The 16,405-nt window shown below is 43.8% G+C and overlaps 1 protein-coding gene across 2 annotated transcripts in view; it reads left to right on the top strand.

Annotated features, from left to right (window-relative positions):
* Positions 1 to 16,405, top strand: part of IMPACT (impact RWD domain protein) — a 47,189-nt gene that overhangs the window by 1,667 nt on the left and 29,117 nt on the right. For both annotated transcript variants that reach the window (XM_077270369.1, XM_077270370.1), the window contains exons 2-3: positions 9,991 to 10,119; positions 10,268 to 10,320. In XM_077270369.1, the coding sequence (XP_077126484.1) occupies positions 9,991 to 10,119; positions 10,268 to 10,320 (182 nt within the window). The remainder of the gene's footprint in view (positions 1 to 9,990; positions 10,120 to 10,267; positions 10,321 to 16,405) is intronic.

The following is a 16,405-nucleotide window of genomic DNA, read 5'->3' as shown; positions in this document are numbered from 1 at the left end:
CACCCATTGACAGCAATGTAAATTTCGCCTGCAGCGCATCGCTAGCGCGTGCCGTTTTCGGCTCGCGCTAGCGATGTGCCGTTCTTTTGTAGCGCGCCTCGGACGCTGCAAGCAGCGTCCGCGGCGCGCCCGAGGTCCGTTCCCCGCTCTCGCAGATCGGGGATCTGCGAGAGCTGGGACGTTAGCGCGACCCCTAAACACGGCCCCTACAAATACATTGTGTTAGCGCAATTCGCTAGCGCTAAACGGATTGCCCTAACGCAATGTGAACCTAGCCTTATCAATTTTACCACAAACAGAATGGTATAAAAAAAAATTCCTGAATTGTTGGTTTTTGTTCATTCTGCCTCCCAAAAATCGGAATAGAAAGCGATCAAAAATATCATGTGCCCGAAAATGGTACCAATAAAAACGTCAACTCGTCCCACAAAAAAAATGGAAAAATTATAGCTCTCAAAATATGGCAATGCAAAATCTTGTTTTTGCACAAAAAGTGTCTTTTAGTGTGTGACAGCAGCCAAACATAAAAACCCGATATAAATCTGATATCACTGTAACTGCACCGACCCGAAGAATAAAGTCACCTAATCACTTATACCGCACGAGAAACGTAAAAAATAAAAGCAATTCTTCACCTGCTGTTGATTTTTTCATTCTGCCTCCCAAAAATTGCTGTAAGGCTCAGCGCACATTTTTACCCTGCGCTCTGCGCTGAGCGCTTACACTGGGGTTTCCATGTAAATCTCTGAAATAGGTGGTTCAGATGGAACCCCCTTCGGAAAATTCCCTATAATGAGACAGATGGTGGCTGGATGGGAGATATGTTCCTTCCAGTAGATGCCTTTCACACTGGTACACAGCAGGAGAGAAGATCAAGACCTGGCCTAGACCTTCTTTGCTATTCTGGGTTTTTGGGGCATCTCGCAGATTGCAAAGCTGCAGGTCTGAGGACAGCATAAATAGACAGCCAGAACTTCTCAGTGTGTTGGTGGGTGGGAAAGAGATGAGAGATGCTTTGTGGCAACATCAGACCCTAATCTGTATGGTGGAAACAAGCTAGACTTTTAAATTGTGTGATGTAAGACTGTGTTTTTTTCTTCTGCTACCAGTGTGAATAAAACACTGAGCTTAAAATGAAAACCTGCGTGTGCCTCTTTACTGCATCCGTGCCATTGACTAACAGTGCAAATCTCCACATTTGGTGGCTTGAAGTTTAGTGGGCACACGCAATGAGGCTGTCACGAAGATCTGACTTTTTTTCATCTTCCCAAACGGGGAATTCTGCAGAGATGGAGGCAGTGGTGAAAGCGCAACTGCAAGCCACCCAGCAACAGATATTTAACCAACAAAAATAGACAAACGCACTCCTAGTACAGCACGTGAAGGCGCTACAGACAGCAGGAGCTCGATGTCGATGTCTGGAAAGGGGTCCGTGCACAAATCCCAAGATGACGTCAAGACCTACCTGCATGTTTGAGAGAGTGGTCTAGAGGGAAGGTCTACCCCGGGATCAATTGGCTGAAATCATCGCTCTGTTTCTGGCGTCAGGACCCTGAAGGCCTATTGGGACTTACCGGCTGAGCAAGTGGTGAACTACACAATTGTCAAGGGTGAGATCCTTGCACAACTTGGTGCAAATGGGTTGGTACGAGCCCAGAAGGTGCAAGAGTTGGAGTTTAACCATTTCAAACTGGTGAGGTCCCAGTGTTATGACTTACTGCACCTGATACAAAAGTGGTTTCCGCCAGCTGGTACTGTCTCCTGTTGCCATGGTGGATTGCATAGTGGCTGATACATTCTGGAGTGCCTTACCACACCCACTGCAGTGTTGGGTCGGACAGGAGTCCCCTAGTAATGTTCTCCAGATGGTGGACATTGTAGAGCGGTATGGGGCTACAAAAAACTCTGTGTAGGATGGAAGGAAAGTCCTGAAAATCTCCACCCCGCAGGGCAGAACCAAGGTCCGCCGCTCAGGACGTGTCTAGCAATAGTCTGCTGGCATTGCCACGAGCGAGACCACATAAGGGCCGACAGCCTACACCTTGCTGAGCCCATGGACACAAACTTTTGGTACCGACAGTCCCTGTATGCTAAAAGGGTCTGTGTGAATGGCACGATGGAAGCCCCCAGTGATAAACATTCATGTTAAGTTGAAATAGAGGGCACCACGGTTGTGGCCTTCCTGGACTCGGTGAGCCTGTGACCCCGGTACAGGCTGACCAAGTGCAACCAAGTGATTCACCTGCCAGAAAATCGGAGTGTTATTTATACACAGGGACTACAAACTGATACTAGGGAGGGATTTTCCTTTATTCTGAGCCCTGTGGCCAACAGTTGTCCCATCCAGTGAACGTGAGACCACGCCAGTAGCTGATTCGTCGCATTATTCAGAAGTACTGCAAAAACCTTGTGGCCCTGAGGAAAAGATGCCGACTGTAGGGATGATCTCCATTCCGGTGGAAAAGGGGGAGAAAACCCTCCTTGAATTTATGGGCGGTGAAATAGATGACTTGCCATCGGGGCCCTAATTGTCAGACTTAAATGTCTCTAGTGGCAATTTTGGTACCACGCAACTCCAAGATTATACTTTGTCCTGGGTGAGGGAAAATGTGGTAATTGGTCGAGGAGTCCTCAATCACAAGGTGAACAAAATAGAAGCAATACAGAACTGGCCTGGCCCTCTCACGACAAGGCTCGTGGGTGAGCGATTTTCTGGGGTAAGTTGGGTATTACAGCAGATTTAATTTGCAATTTTGTCACCCTGACTTCTCCATTGACAGACTGCCAGAAAGGGAGAATGCTTGGAACGAGAAGGCTTTCATGACATTAAAGTCTGTATCGTGTGGAATACCTGTCCTGGTCACATTCGACTTCAAAAGAAAGTTTATCATACATACAGATTCCTTGGAAGTAGACCGAAGCATGATACTGTCCCAGGCTATTAACGGGGAAGAGCACCCATGGGTAACCTGAGCTTAAAGATTATCCTAGCCTTGCCATTAAGTGGTCATTTGAGTTTATCTGCTTTTATTTGCTGGAGAGGACATTACGTCTGTTGTCCGATCATTCCCATCTTACTTGGATGGGTCAAGCCAAGGAGGGGAATTCTCAAGTCACCAGGTGGTTTCTGTCCCAACAAAATTTCAAGTTTACAGTGGAACACCGGGCAGGCAAGAGCTGAGGGGTGTTTTGTTGCAACATCTGACCTGTACGGACTGGCACATTTGGGCCCTTACCTGTGTGGCAGAAACGAGCTGGACTTTTGCTTTGTCAGATGTAAGACTCTATTTTTTTTTTATGAACTCTAGCGTGAGAAAATATTCAGAAAAATTCCCACGCTAGAGTTCATATGAGTTTAAGCCACCAGGGGGCGCAGCACCGCAAGTCAACGAAGCTGCATTCCACCCCAGTTTTTACAGTCAGGCGCTGCAGCATTAGCAGGCTTCTGGTAGCAAATTTATTTAACCCCTTCCGATGGATTTACATCGTGGGACATGACTACGGCGGACAGGTATGGGATGTTGTTGCTTTTTTATTTTCCTTTTTTTTCCAGAAGACAAGGGTCGTCAGTTGGATTGAGCGTACAATAAAGATATTAATACCCCATGTGTTTATTTCATTAAAATACTTTATTCATAATGTGTGTGTGTGTTTTTTTAACCCTTTATTAATATTGGATTAATAATGGATAGGTGTCTTATTGACATCTCTCCATTATTAACCTGGCTTAATGTCACCTTACATTAGCAAGGTGACATTAACCCCTTATTACCCCATATCCCACCGCTACTCGGGAGTGGGAACAGAGAGGGTAAGTGCCAGAATAGGTGCATCTTACAGATGTGCCTTTTCTGGGGTGGCTGGGGGCAGATGTTTTTAGCCAGGGGGGGTCCTATAACCATGGTCCCTCTCTAGGCTATTAATATCAGTCACTGGCTTTCCCACTCTGGCAGAGAAAATTGCGCGGGAGCCCACACCAGTTTTTCCGTGATTTAACCCTTTATTTTAACACCTAGAGCTCACAAATTTTACACGCACACACACTACTAAGATTATTAGTGAGAGACATGTAAAGATATATTAACGGATATGAAATGGTTTACTGTATGTAAACCATGTCTCATATCCTGTCGGGTTTGATAAGGAGATGGCAAAAGCCGGCAATAGATTTACCGGCTTTTATGCTATCTAGCTCTGTATTAAATATATATATATATGTGTGTGTGTCAATGACATATACAGTATATAGCTACCTATTCTATGTGTAGACATTTATTTTATCTATTCTATTCTAACCTGTCAGTGTCATTTTACTGTACACCACACTGAATTACCGACTTTTCTATAGAACACCGGTGCGTATTTCTCGCAAGTCACACACATGGTCTGTGTGTAATCCGTATTTTTCTCAACCCCATAGACTTACATTGGCGGATTTTTTGCTCAGTACGCTGACAAACACAGCATGCTGCGATTTTCTTAGCCCATAAAATAGGCCTGATGGAAGCTGCCCCATAGACAAATATTGGTCCGTGGGCAATGCGTTGTTTTTGCGCCTCTCCCTTGTCCGTATTCCTCTCTAGTGTGACCCCGGAATAAGGCTAGGTTCACATTGCGTTAGGGCAATCCGTTTAGCGCATACGCTAGCGGATTGCGCTAACGCAATTTCACTTTAGGGATCGCTTTTGCCGATCCCGCTAGCGCAGATGCCCGATCTGCACTAGCGAGGAACGTACCTCGGACGCAGCAAGCAGCGTTCGAGGTCCGTCCGAAAATAACGGGACATCACTAGCGCGTGCCGAAAATGACATGCGCTAGGGATGCGTTGGCGACCCGTTAGCACATTGCTGTCAATGGGTGCGCTAACGGACCCGTTACATGGCGTTAATTGCAACAATTTCGCCATGTAACGGAGTCCGCTAGCGGACACCCATTAACGCAATGTGAACCTAGCCTTAGGGATTCAAGGTGCTCACCACACATCTAGATAAATTCCCTGAGGGGTCTATTTTCCAAAATGGGGTTTCCACTGTTTAAACACATCAGGAGCCCCGCAGACCATCAAAGTCTGCATTCCAAAACGCCACTCCTTCCTTCCGAGCCATGTCATGCCCACAAGCAGTAGTTTTCCCCCGCATATGGGTGTACTCGGGAGAAATTGCACAACAAATTTTGGAGTCTATTTCCTCCTCTTACCCTTGTGAAAATAAAATAAAATGCAGCTAAAAGAACATTTTTGTGGGGAAAATGTGATTTTTTTTTTTACAACTTTACATTATAAACTTCTGTGAAACACCTGGGGGTACACAGAGCTCACCAAACAACTAGATAAACTTCTTGAGGGGTCTAGTTTCCAAGATAGGGTCACTTGGGGGTTTCCACTATTAAGGCACATCAGGGGCTCTCCAAACTCGACATGACTTCAGCCATTTTTGCTGAACCGTGATCCTTCCCTTTCTCCCATAGGCGTGGAGTGCATATTAATTACCTTAACCTTTGTCAGGCTGCATAATTTTACAACGTTTACAGGCTGCAGAGGTACAAATGTACCTTCATATATACCTCCACTGTGGGAAGACTTTCTCCTTTACTTGGTTTCAGAAACTAAAGTTCATTCAGCTACAAATGTTATGCTGATATCTATTGGCCAGTGTTGTTACTGCCCACTTATGTTGCTGTCAATTAAGTTGATTCAAACTGGGAGTGGCTTCTACTTCTCTTCCTGCCTCCCTCCTCTCAGTAGCCATTTTGCTGTTCATCTCATTGCTGTGAGCACACACATTTCTAGGCTTGTGAAGTCTTCAATTTCTTGGATACGATGGTAGGAAAGTCTCACAGCATCTAACAGCCAGTTATACCTTCATTCCCCTTATGTGGGGACAGAACAGTCAGAAATTGTCTTTGAGCCTGGACTTGGCTTACGTATATTTTGTATGAAACTTATCACTATAGGTATGATTTTTATACGAAAAATGGATAACAATTAGTATCTACATATTGTTTTACAATGTTTTACTTATATTCAGCACAAAATAAAGATGGTGGCTCTGTTACAATTTTCCTATTGGTCGAAAAAACAGTTGAAGATGGAATGAAAATTCTGAAACCGTATACGGTTTACATAATATATAAATTACATTTATAAATAATTATCACTAGAAATAATTAACTTTTTTATCTGCACTTTAGAATCGAGTTTCATTCTACTTGCCACGTGTTACTGAACTAAATTACGAAGCCAAAATTCATCTATTCATCATGAGTGATAGTGATGCTGGATCTAGTTTCCGCCATAATCCAAGAAAACGTGTTGGCAGGTTAGTATCATTTTGTGAAAAGCCAATAATGTAGTATTGTGTAATATTTCGGAAAATTATTTATTTTTCATTTTTTCATATTTACAGATTTACGTCTGACGAAATAATGCGAATGCTAGAAGAATCTGATTCTGAGCATGAGGAAGAACCATGTGTTGCATCTGATGATGAAAACTATGTACCACAAGTGGATGCTACTGAAGAAGATTCAGACATTGAACAAGAAATGGTCATAGAAAAGGAAAAAGAATACGACTCAGAGGAAAGTGTTGAGGATGAGTCTGTGCCTCAAAGTGCAGGCGACATTTGGACTGCTAAGGATAAAACTCAATGGTGAAGTGATCCACTGCCAAATGCACAAACAAAATCTCGTAATGTCCTACGACAAAGAGGTGGCCCTGCAGCAATCAGCAACCTGTATACAGCAAAAGAGCTATTCAAGTCAATCATGACTCCCGAGATGTGTGACATCATATTACGAGAATCGAATCGAAAGGCCAAGAGAGTTTGTGATGCTTACAACAACGAACTGGTACAACGTTTTCCTGATTCTTCTGAACGGCCACTACAAAAAACATTCAAGCAATTTACTGAAACTGAACTCCATGCATTTTTGGGCATACTGATTGCTGCTGGTGTGCACAGAGACAACAAAGAGAATCTGGAGGAAATGTGAAATGTTGCTCCTCTGCCTCTTATACGTGCAGCCATGTCTCGTGACCGCTTCAAGATGATACTCAGATTTATCAGATTTGACAACGAAAATACACGTGCAGAACGGGTGCAAACAGATAAAGCTGCACCAATACGGGACTTCTGGACAATGCTGAACAGAAATCTGGAGAGAGCCTACAAGCCATATAATTGTATCACCGTCGACGAGCAATTATTTCCATTTAGAGGCCATACTAAATTTACCCAGTATATACCTTCAAAACCAGCTAAATATGGCATAAAGATTTTCTGGGCTTGTAACTCGTCAAACGCCTACCCATTACAGGGTCAGCTCTACACTGGGAAACCAACTGATGGTCCTCGACAAGTAAACATTGGTGAACGAACAGTATTGGACCTAGTGAGCTCGTATTAAGGCTCTGGAAGAAATGTCACTTCTTTACAACCATGGAACTAGCTAAGGTATTGAAGTCCTGGAACATGACACTAGTTGGTACAGTGAGAAAAAAACAAAAGGTTCCTACCTAGCAACATGCAGCCTGCCAAAGAAAAGCCTGTAAACTCGACAAATTTTGCCTACAATCATGATGCAACAGTCTGTTCATATGTACCAAAGAAGAACAAATCAGTCGTGCTTCTATCATCTATGCACATGACGGGAGAAGTTGAAGAGACACTAGCAGCCAAGCCAGAGATAATAAAATACTACAACAAAACAAAAGGCGGAGTTGATGTTATGGATAAAATGTTGGGAGAGTACACTGTGAAACGACGAACATTACGTTGGCCTCTGGCATTTTTCTACAATATGATTGACGTCACTGGGTTAGCATCTTACATCATCTACAGAGAACACAATCCAAGCTTCAGGACAAAGGATCAACGAAGAAAGTTCCTGAAAGATCTTGCAAATCAGCTGTGTATGCCTGCAATTGAAGATCGTAGTACAAACCGAATGATGATGAGAAACCATTTTCTTCGAGGTGCAGTAGAAATGGTGCTTGGACGATGCATTCTGGTAGCATCGCAAGCAGCAGCTGGCCCTCAAATACCTCATGGTAGTCGTGGACCCTCCCCTGTTGTTGGTAGTTGCTATGTCTGCCGAGACCTGAGGCGAAAACAACGTAAGACTAGAAAGTCTTGTGTGGTTTGTGTGAAACCCATTTGCGATGAACACTTGGTAGCAAAGACAACATGCATTACTTGCGAAGAAAATCAATAAAAAAAGTTTCTTACATTTTCTTTTATAATGTAAATGAACAGTTTTTTTACTTGTTTATAATAATAAAATAGCATTATCATTAAAAAAAAATTATTCTTTTTTCCTTGCATTATTTTCATTCAAAATATATGAGGGTACATTTGTACCTATGCAGCTTGTTATGGATGCAAAAATATCTCGACCCCTTATCTCGGAAGGGGGTGGAGATATTTTATTGAAATTTGGCCAATATATTCTGGACCAAAACTGCAGAGATATCACGAAATTTCAGCCTCTACGGCTGTTCGAAAAAAAGTTATTGCAATTTTAAAACGGAATAGTTACAATTGTACTGTACATACTCAGCCAGATGAAGGTTAATGAGCGGGGCCACGTGATCGCTTGGCCGGAAGAGCTGCTGGCGCCGGAACGAACGAGATGTAGTGCCCACGAGGGCGAGATGTAGTGCCCACGAGGGCGAGATGTAGTGCCCACGAGGGCGCGCAGGCAGGTAAGTAGGATTTTTTTTTTACAGGAATCATGCATCCAAGGATAGGGGATGATTATCCATACATACAAGGCTAGGGGATAAGGAGCCATGCATACCAGGACAGCGACGGGGGAGCCATGCATACAATGACAGGGATGGGGGAACCGTGCATAAGAGGATGGGGATGAGGGGACAGTGCATACTCAGCTTATACTCAAGTCAATAAGCTTACCCAGTATTTCATGGCAAAATTAGGTGCCTCGGCTTATACTCGGGTCTGCTTATACTCGAGTATATATGGTATCTTATTTGTACACTTTTGATAGTCTTCGTGGCTGACCTGACAGTTTTGAATAGTGCAAAATAAAAGGAGGTGTTGAAGGCTAGGCTCACACTTATACAGTGGTGTCTGCCGAGCACCAAGTCAGGGTTTCTTTCAGAATCTTCCAGAAACTGAACCCTGACAGAGACCCAATGAAGCTATCAACTTCAACAATGGAGCAGACAAGGTTACTATGGACGCAGTATGGCATTCATTCTAGCAGTCTTTGTCTTTTTCTGAGTTGCACAAAAACACGGTTAACCATGTCGGAAAAAGATGAATACCACCAGGACTGTGATTGTCAGGACTCGAGTCCTCACGGGATACAGTTTTTCAGGGATTCTGACGGAAAGCCTGACGTGGTGCTCAGCGTATAGCGGTTGTGTAAGTGTGAACCCAGCCTTAAAGAGTAACCGTCTTTTTTATTTCATAAATCAATAGTACATGTGAAAATAAGCAACTCTGTAATATATCTTATGAGAGAAATACGCTTCTTACTCTGCCAAAATTGATCTTTCATTATCAAAATTTTCAATTCTCGGAAAAAATATGTAGTCAGTGAGAATTGAGAAATTTGATAATGACTGTTTTGGCAGAGAAAGAAACAGATTTTCCCACTACAAAGTTGCTCATTTTAACATTTACTATTGATTTATACAATAAAAATTACATCAACGATTACACTTTAAAAAATCAATCACAAATCAATGGGGTTTTTTTTCACACAAATGTTTGGGGTGTATAGATGCCTGCTGTCAGGTGGTATGTGTCTAAGGTGAGGTGTTCTGACCATATATATTATGCCATTTGCCAAATTCTCTACCATTTTGACACAATTTGCACAATAAGATCATCTTGTGCATTTTATGACTCTGCTGATCACTTTCCCCCTGTATGTACTATCTGCAAATTTGATTTAAGAATCCACTATTTTACAAGGTTGCGTTCATGTTATTCATTCTATATTATTATTATTTTTTTTTAGATTGATGAAATTGAAGCCCTCTCATCCATCTATGGGGATGACTGGTGCGTAATAGACGAAGCTGCAAGAATATTTTGTATCAAAATCTCTGACTCTTTGGATCATCCTGAGTGGACACTTTGTTTACAGGTAGTCAGATGAGGATTTGTTGCTATCCTACGTCCTTGGCCGAATCTGTCAGCAGAAACCATATTGGGTGTATCGGTTCTGTGTACAGAGGTGGAATATTGTTAACCTCCGTTATATGTCCCCTGAATGTGATTTTTTTTGTGTGTAGGTGATACTACCTCCAGATTACCCATCTGCATCACCTCCCCTCTACCAACTAAAGTAAGGTTTGTTAGTTACCCTACTCTTCGCCCTTCTTGAAGTTTTTAAAATGCTTAAAGAGAACCTGACAGCTGATATATGCTGCCCGATCCACAGGCAATATGTATCAGGCACTGGCTATATGATTTCAGCCATATAATGCTGCGATGTTTCGGTGAAAAACATATTTTGATAACCACAGACCGAACTGCAGGAAAGACTATTTTGACAGGCCGGTCCCCTGCGGCTTCTCCCCATTCGCTGCCCTGGAGCAACAGGCCTCTCCCTATGCATCCATACAGGGAGAGACAGAAGGCAGAGAGGCAGAAGGTGGGGAGAAGCCTCCTGGGACCCACCTGTCTGACTAGTTTCTCGTGCAGCTTGGTCTTTGGCAGTTATGATACTATGTTTTTCTCTAAAACTCTACAGCGTTTCAGAGTTAAGCACATATGGCTTGAATCATGAAGACAGCCTTCCACATGCTGTCCGTGGATCGGGCAGCTTCTATCAGCTGTCAGGTTCCCATTAATACCTGGATTGTCATACAGAATCTGTACAATTATGATTAACAAATGTAAAAAATTACCCCCTCAACCTTTCTATTTTAATTCAGTAAAAACAAGTCTTAGGGTGCCTCACACAGCGCTTTGTCCCACGTTCAGTAGTCCCATCAGGGCTTACTACCGAGTACTCCCCCGCAAACAGGATTCTTGTGTATGGTGTGTAGAGCATAATTTTTGCCATGTACGCCTACTGAAAGCGCACACCCAGATGCAGTCTACTACTGGTCAGAACTGAGCGCTCTCCCATGCTATTAACAAAGTCAGCTTTGCTGCTATAGAATTGGAACAGCACAGAGTATTGAAGGTGGTCAGATCCAGCTATCTGGGCAGCTTCGAAGAGGCACTTTCAGCCTCTAAAGCATAGACTGCAAGCGGCGTGCGCTCCTTGTCTAGGTAACTGCAATTGGCACACACTCCTTGTCTAGGTAACTGCAAGTGGTGCCCCCTCCTTGTCTAGGTAACTGCAAGTGGCGCACACTCCTTGACTGCAGAGGTGACAAGTAACCTACACAATGAGTAGTACACAGTGGAATTAAAGATATCTCAGGTGAAAGAACGGTGGAACAATATTTAGAATTGAGTCCTCAGTGGTTGATACATTTTAATGGCTAACTGAAAAGATGGTAACAAATTGCAAGCTTTCGAGACTACTCCAGTCTCTTCATCAGGCATAGACTAATAGAAATTCTGAAGACTCACATATTGATGCCCAGCACAGAAAAATGCCATAGATAAGACAGGTGACGTGAAGCAGAATTACCATTATGTGAGTGATAAACAGTTATGTCCATAAATATTGGAACAGTTCGTAGATAAGGAGTGTGAATGTTTTATTGTCCTCTGATTGGGGTCTGGTTCTGTGTTATGATGATCCCCCATGGTCTGAGGAGCAAATTCCTTAGTTGATGTAAAAAGATATAAATCCATGTGACACATTCATCCCTGCAGTGAGACTGTCAAAGGTCATCGTCAGCTTATATTCCCAGACTCTTCTGTCTCTCTGAGATTTGAAGTTACCTTTTAATACAAGTAATTTCATGTCCATAATGTTATGATCGGGGAGACAGAAATGTATTGCCACAGGTAGATCCATTCTTTTTTCTCTTATTGTATGGCGATGAGAGTTCATCCTTGTTCTCAGTTTCTGCCCTGTCTCCCCTACATACAGACCCCCAGTTGGACATTTAGTACAAATAATTAAGTACACCACATTAGAAGTGACGCAGCTGAAAGTACCTGGTATCTTGTAGTCCTGATGTGAATTGGGGATCTTTATCTTGTCCGTGGTCATTATAAATGGACAGGTCTTACATTTTTTCTGGTTGCAAGGAAAGGTTCCTGAAGCTGCTGGAGAGGACAAGGAGCTTCTGACAATGATGCTTCTTAGATTTGGGGGCTGCCTAAAACACAGTAGTGGGGCGTCTCGAAAAATGGATTGTAAGCGGGCATCTTTTGTAGTAAAGGGTGGAATTTCCGTGCAGCTCCCCTTAGCACCCCCAGATTTGGATTGTAGGTGACTACTATAGAGTAGTGCACAAATGGACAGCGACATTTTTTCCTATCTACATGCAAAAAGGAGAATCTATTTCCCAAAGGACTCTGGATTACAAACCCAATCCTTCATACCTACAATACCCATTATGCACAAAACCTCTGTCACAGGACTTCTGAGAGATTAAGGAATCACCTTTTGCATGTCTGCTACAGCATAAAGAGTAAAGTCCAAGGGCAATTTGAAACTCTGAGGAAAACACTTACAGAAGACACAGAGCAAAAGTTATAACAATACTACAACAAACTACGGAGCTTTCTGATTCATAACAAGGAAAAGAAACTACACAGATTGCGTCTCAATTCAGGACTCTATACAAACAGATACTAAACAAAGCCAAAACCTAAAGGCCCCGTCTCACATAGCGAGATCGCTAGCGAGATCGCTGCTGAGTCACAAGTTTTGTGACGCAACAGCGACCTCCATAGCGATCTCGCTATGTGTGACACGTACCAGCGATCAGGCCCCTGCTGCGAGATCGCTGGTCGTGTCGGAATGGCCTGGACCTTTTTTTGGTCGTTGAGGCCCCGCTGACATTGCTGAATCGGTGTGTGTGACACCGATCCAGCGATGTCTTCACTGGTAACCAGGGTAAACATCGGGTTACTAAGCGCAGGGCCGCGCTTAGTAACCCGATGTTTACCCTGGTTACCAGCGTAAATGTAAAAAAAACCAAACAGTACATACTCGCCTTCTGATGTCCGTCAGGTCCCTTGCCGTCTGCTTCCTGCTCTCACTGACTGCCGGCCGTACAGTGAGAAGTGAGAGCACAGCAGTGACGTCACCGCTGCGCTCTGCTCTCACTGTACGGCCGGATCTCAGTCAGAGCAGGAAGCAGACGGCAAGGGACCTGGACACCGAAAGGCGAGTATGTACTGTTTGGTTTTTTTTACATTTACGCTGGTAACCAGGGTAAACATCGGGTTACTAAGCGCGGCCCTGCACTTAGTAACCCGATGTTTACCCTGGTTACCCGGGTGCTGCAGGGGGACTTAGGCATCGTTGAAGACAGTTTCAACGATGCCGAAGTCGTTCCCCTGATCGTTGGTCGCTGGAGAGAGCTGTCTGTGTGACAGCTCCCCAGCGACCACACAGCGACTTACCAACGATCACGGCCAGGTCATATCGCTGGTCGTGATCGTTGGTAAATCGCTTAGTGAGACGGGGCCTTAACAACTTGGACAACCACTCCATTCCAGACACAAAAGCATCTAACTGTGTCATTAATCTCTCAGATTATAAACCCAACAAAGTCAAGCTGGCCGTGCTTTCTAGAGGACTCTCATTTTGTCCTACTAAGGCCCTGGATAAAATTGAACTCTGCAGTGATATGGAACATTTTTTCAGGAGACTGCGCCTGAGGGAATATTTCAATGATACAGAAGGTTCAGAAAACACTCGGACTGAAGGAAAAGGGATCCTAACAACCAAGAAAAGGTCAGACTGGACACCTCCACCTGGATGTAACCCTCATTTGGATAAATATATAGACTTCTTCAGACATTTGATAAAATCCACCATCATAGATACTAACAGGAGACAAGCATCCAACATCAGTGCCCTAGAGAGAAAGGCCATACAGTCTCTGAAAACCAACAAAGAAATCATCATTAAACCTACTGACAAGGGTGGTGCAATAGTCATAATAAACACATCAGACTATATGAAGGAAGCAAACAGACAACTTAAGGACACACACTACTACAAAAAACTGGAGTCGGATCCTACACAGGACTATTACAAGGAACTAAACAAGTTAGTATCTTGTCTGCCCAACGAATCCATAAGAGCCGATGACTTGATACCAGAAAGTCCAAGAACAGGGACATTCTATGTGCTTCCCAACATTCACAAATCTGGCAATCCAGGAAGACCAATTATTTCATGTGTGGGCACCCTTACTGAGCAGGTATCTGGATGGGTAGAGGGATTCTTAAACCACTGGTAAAGGATACACCCAGCTTTACAGGACACAACTGACCTATTGAATAAACTATCAGCAATAGGTCCTCTACCAGAGGGAACCATTCTGGCCACCATGGATGTGGAATCTTTGTACTCTAATATCTCACACCAGGATAGATTACGGTACATGCCTGCAAATTCTTCCTGGAAAACACAGGGACTGATGCTGATTCTGTGGTGAAACTTATAAAATTAATCGTCACCCGCAATTACAATTATCTACAGGAGACTGGCCCAGCAATGGGAAGTAAAATGGCCCCACAGTATGCAAATCTTTTCATGGCCAAGCTTGAAAGCAACTTTTTGTCCTCATGTCCCATCAGGCCTCTGGACTACTACCGCTACATTGATGATATTTTAATCATCTGGATGGAGTCTGAGCCACAGCTAAAGACGTTCCATGAGCAGTTTAATCGATTTCATCCTACCATCAACTTAACACTCAACTACTCCTGTACTGAAATTAACTTTTTGGACATCATCATTAAGCTGCAGAACAATGAAATAGAAACATCCCTGTATCAGAAGCCAATCGACCGCCCAACATACCTTAAATGGGACAGTTTCCATCCAAAACACAAAACACTCTATTGTATACAGCCAAGTCATCAGATATAATCGTATATGTTCCAACCCCATGTATAGAGATGAACACCTTGGTCGCCTCAGAAAGACCTTTTTGAATCAGGGCTACCATCCAAGAACAATTCAAAACCAGATTACAAGAGCCACCAGAATATCAAGGAATCACCTGCTACATTACAAAGCTAAATGTGGTGCAGTGACCAATGTTACAGCCAGGGGGCGCTGTGTGTGCGCTTCAAGATGCGCTTGGAGGCATAATGGTGATGAGAGAAAGTCCGGCAGGATTATAAATGGCTGGTATGTGTGTCGCAGAGAAGGTCACTCTGCTGTCATGATTCTCAATGGCGAGAGAACATAGCCCAGCATATATGAGAACTAGCTCTTGGAAGATGGAAACTATACTGACCATGAACTAAACCTGCCGCACAACTAGAAGTGGCCGGGTAGCATGCCTACGTTTTTTTTATCCCTAGATGCCCAGCGCCAGCCGGAGAACTACCTAATCCTAGCAGAGGAAAAGACAGTCCTGGCTCACCTCTAGAGAAATTTTCCCAAAAGGCAGACAGAGGCCCAGACATATATTGGCGGTGATTTTAGATGAAATGACAAACGTAGTATGAAAATAGGTTTAGCAAAAATCGAGGTCCGCTTACTAGATAGCAAGAAGACAGAAAGGGCACTTTCATGGTCAGCAGAAAACCCTATCAAAACACCATCCAGAAATTACTTTAAGACTCTAGCATTAACTCATAACACCAGAGTGGCAATTTCCGCTCACAAGAGCTTTCCAGACACAGTAACGAAACAGCAGCTGTGAACAGGAACAAAATGCAAAAACACACAAGGACAAAAGTCCAACTTAGCTGGGAGTTGTCTAGTAGCAGGAACATGCACAGAAAGGCTTCTGATTACATTGTTGACCGGCATGAAACTGACAGAGGAGCAAGGTTATATAGCGACTCCCACATCCTGATAGGAGCAGGTGAACAGAGGGGATGATGCACACAAGTACAATTCCACAAGTGGCCACCGGGGGAGCCCAGAATCCAATTTCACAACAGTACCCCCCCCCCCTCAAGGAGGGGGCACCGAACCCTCACCAGAACCACCAGGGCGATCAGGATGAGCCCTATGAAAGGCACGGACAAGATCGGAGGCATGAACATCAGAGGCAGTGACCCAAGAATTATCCTCCTGACCGTATCCCTTCCATTTGACCAGATACTGGAGTTTCCGTCTGGAAACACGAGAGTCCAAGATCTTTTCCACAACGTACTCCAACTCACCCTCAACCAACACCGGAGCAGGAGGCTCAACGGAAGGCACAGCCGGTACCTCATACCTGCGCAACAATGACCGATGAAAAACATTATGAATCGAAAAGGATGCAGGGAGGTCCAAACGGAAGGACACAGGGTTAAGAATCTCCAATATCTTGTAC

Source organism: Ranitomeya variabilis, chromosome 6 (genome assembly GCF_051348905.1).
Source record: "Ranitomeya variabilis isolate aRanVar5 chromosome 6, aRanVar5.hap1, whole genome shotgun sequence".
Lineage (NCBI taxonomy): Eukaryota > Metazoa > Chordata > Amphibia > Anura > Dendrobatidae > Ranitomeya > Ranitomeya variabilis.
Note: the sequence above shows the minus strand (reverse complement) of the source record. Positions and strands in the feature narration are given on the sequence as shown.